General features: G+C 58.5%; 1 protein-coding gene across 1 annotated transcript in view; it reads left to right on the top strand.

The window, feature by feature from the left end:
• Positions 1 to 330: 330 nt before the first annotated feature.
• Positions 331 to 3496, top strand: part of CCDC38 (coiled-coil domain containing 38) — a gene marked incomplete at its 5' end in the record, with an annotated part of 42073 nt that continues 38907 nt past the window's right edge. The window contains one exon of the mRNA XM_025213433.1: positions 331 to 363. Coding sequence (XP_025069218.1) covers positions 331 to 363 — 33 coding nt within the window. The remainder of the gene's footprint in view (positions 364 to 3496) is intronic.

Raw genomic sequence — 3496 nt, forward strand, 5'->3', positions numbered from 1 at the left:
CAGGGCTCAGCCGGGGCTGCCGCCCACCAGCCCGCCCCGGCCCCTATTTCTAGCCCCGTCCTTGGCCGTGGCCCCGTGCCTAGCCCTGCCCCAGTTCCCGCCCTGGCCCTTGCCCCATGCCTGGCCCTGCCCCCTCCTTGCCCCTGCTCCCGCCACCACCCGCGGTTCCCTCTGTCAGCCGCTGCCTGCAGGTTTCTCCGACAAGGCGCTGCCACACGGAGGCAAAGAGAAAACAGCGCCCGCGAGGTCCTCGGACAGCCGCGCCGGCCACAGCACAGCCCCGCGGACGGCACAGGCGGGCTTGTGACTTGGTCCCAGCGCTGCCCGTGACAGGCCGGATGCTTTCCTGACGCAGCAGAAAGGGTAAGTCCTTCCATGCGTGTGCCTGCTGGGAAATGGGGGTCCCCTCCCTTGCTTGCTCCGAGGGCCCCATGGCTGAGGGCAAGCAAAACTCGGGGGCATCCGAACCCCAAGTCTTCAGGCTTGGGCCTGCACATAGGATGCCCGCCAAAGGATTTGGAAACATCTGAAGCCCCAGGTATGGCTGCATAGGTGGCGGACGGGAGGGGCTAGCAGGGCTCAGCCCCCCCAAACACCAGGGCAGCCCGGCTGCAGGCTGCTGGAGCAGGAGGGAGAGGGGTGCATCAGGATCGCAGCTGGCCCAGCATGCCAGTAAGTTTCTTTTGACTGCCAGGGCTTGGGAGAGGCAGACTGAGACCCCCACAGTGCAGGAGGGAGTGGAATAGGGGCAGGGGCAAATCATTCACCCCTGTCCTGCTCCCTACTGCACTGTGGGGATTGCCCCATGACCCAGCCGGGCCAGGGCCCCATTCACGGAGCCAGGCTGGGTCATGGGGCAATGGGAGCCTGGCAGCTCGTCCAGGGGTGTGGGCGGGTGGCTCCCGCTGCTGCACGCACTGTAGGGGAGCCAGGGAAGGGGGTACATTCCCCTCCCCTGGCTCCCCTGCACTACGCCCCTGGACAAGCTGCTGGGCTCTGATTGCCCCATGACCAGCCCATTTGGGGCCCCGTTCACGGTGAATGGGGCCCCAGCCGAGTCGTGGGACAATTGGAGCTCAGTGGCTCCTCCAGAGCTGCAGCGCGGGGTAGCAAGGTGGGGAAAAGGAACGGCTGTGGCCCCTGTGCTGCAGCCTTTGAAAGTGGCACCATGTGCCTTGCTGCCCAGCCTGCTCAGCAGCAGGACGCACATGGCACCGCACCGCTTTCAAAGGCTGCAGTGAGGCAGGGAGCAGGCAGAGTGCAGCTGTAGCCCTCCCTTGCCCCGTGGAAAGATCAGCGGGGCCTGGTGCCGTGGCTCTGAAGGAGCCACTGGACTGTTCCCAGGGTAGGGTGGGCACGAGTGTCCCAGGGGCTCCATCCCTTCTGGCCCAGCAATGCAACTGAGGCTGTCCCCTCTCGAGGTCTGGGCTTCCCCCCTGGGCAGTGCAGGACTAGGGCCAGGCTTGGTGGGGGTTGGGTGGGGACCAGTGCGGGAAGGCAGCCAGGGAGGGTGCAGAGCTGGGGGGCTGTGGATGCTGGCGCCAGACAATGACCCCTGGCATGGCGAAGGGGTGGCTGCACAGGTGCAGCGGGCCTGGGCCCCAGCCCCGATCCCTGCCCAGTCCCAGCCTCCCTCCCTCCCTCCCTCCCCCCCCACCCCTTTCCCTGCGGGGGCAGGGGGGCATGCACACATGCGTGCACGAGCTTAGCCCCCTCAAATTTTTTTCTCCCTCCTATGTGTGTCTGCAGGATGTTTGCCAGTAGTAGTAGGGCTGTGCGAAACGGAAGCATTTCATTTCGACCAGCATTTTGTCGTTTTGACAGAACAGTGTTTTGTTTCGACTTTTGTTTCAAGTCGAAACAGCTGTTCAGTTTTGTTCCATCGAAACATTTCAATGTTTTGCCATTTCAACCCTGTTCCGCCATTTCGCCCATAGGATATAATGGGGAAGGTCAAAACAGGCTATAACTTTGTCACTTCTGGCCAGATTTGGATGAAACTTACAGGAACGGTAGCCTCTTCCAAGGGCATGATGCCTGCCAAGTTTCAAGAAGGTAGGTGCAGGGGGTTCAGAGAAATTGCACCCCAAAATCTTGAGAGCCAAACTCCTGTCACTTGTATGGGTGAAGCCACAGTGGGGTCAAAACTGCAGGCTTGCTAGCCCCTGCTGAGGCAATGAAGCCTGCCAAGTTTCAATGAGATAGGTGCAGTGGGGCTCAGGGTTTTGGGGCCCTGCACCTCTGGCTGTCGACAGGCAAAACTCATGACGTGGGTGCTTGTGACACTGTCTGGCTTGGGGCGGGGTGAAACCACTGCAGGCCTGACTGCCAAGCCCTACTGCAGCCACGAAGCCTGCCAGCTCTCAATGAGATAGGTGCAGCGGGGCTCGGGTTTCTGGGGCCCTGCACCTCTGGCTGTCGACAAGCAAAACTCATGACATGGGTGCTTGTGACACTCTGTATGTGTTCAGGTACGCCCTTCCTGGCTCTGGGGCTTCTGCACAACACGGCAATGTGTCCCAGTGAGGTCTTCTCTTCACCTACAGCCTCGGTCCAGTCCACCACTGTAAACGACGGCAGGTGAAAATAACATAGCTGGCTCAACAGCAATAGCACCAGTAGCATCTAAGGTAGCCAAACGGAACTGTCACAGAGCCTTTCTTGTTATAAAGGAATTGGCAGCAAGAAGTAAAGATGTTGTTTTGGATATAGGTTACTCGTGGTATGTGTGATGGCTTATCTTGTGTTCTTATGTTTGTATGTACAAAACTGGGGGGAGAAGTGGACATGCCGGAGGGCAGGGAACAACTACAAGCAGACCTGGACAGGTTGGACATATGGGCAGAAAACAACAGAATGCAGTTCAACAAGGAGAAATGCAAAGTACTGCACCTAGGGAGGAAAAATGTCCAGCATACCTACTGCCTAGGAAATGACCTGCTTGGTGGCACAGAAGTGGAAAGGGATCTTGGAGTCCTAGTGGACTCCAAGATGAACATGAGTCGTCAGTGTGACGAAGCCATCAGAAAAGCCAATGGCACTTTATCGTGCATCAGTAGATGCATGACAAACAGATCCAAGGAGGTGATACTTCCCCTCTATCGGGCGCTGGTCAGACCACAGTTGGAATACTGCGTGCAATTTTGGGTGCTGCACTTCAAGAGGGATGTGGATAACCTGGAGAGGGTCCAGAGAAGGGCCACTCGTATGGTTAAGGGCTTGCAGGCCAAGCCCTATGAGGAGAGACTGGGGCACCTGGACCTCTTCAGCTTCCGCAAGAGAAGGTTGACAGGCGACCTTGTGGCTGCCTATAAGTTCATCACGGAGGCACAGAAGGGAATTGGTGAGGCTTTACTCACCAAGGCGCCCCTGGGGGGTTACAAGAAATAATGGCCACAAGCTAGCAGAGAGCAGATTTAGACTAGACATTAGGAAGAACTTCTTCACAGTTAGAGTGGCCAAGGTCTGGAATGGGCTCCCAAGGGAGGTGGTGCTC

Source organism: Alligator sinensis, unplaced genomic scaffold (genome assembly GCF_000455745.1).
Source record: "Alligator sinensis unplaced genomic scaffold, ASM45574v1 scaffold154_2, whole genome shotgun sequence".
Lineage (NCBI taxonomy): Eukaryota > Metazoa > Chordata > Crocodylia > Alligatoridae > Alligator > Alligator sinensis.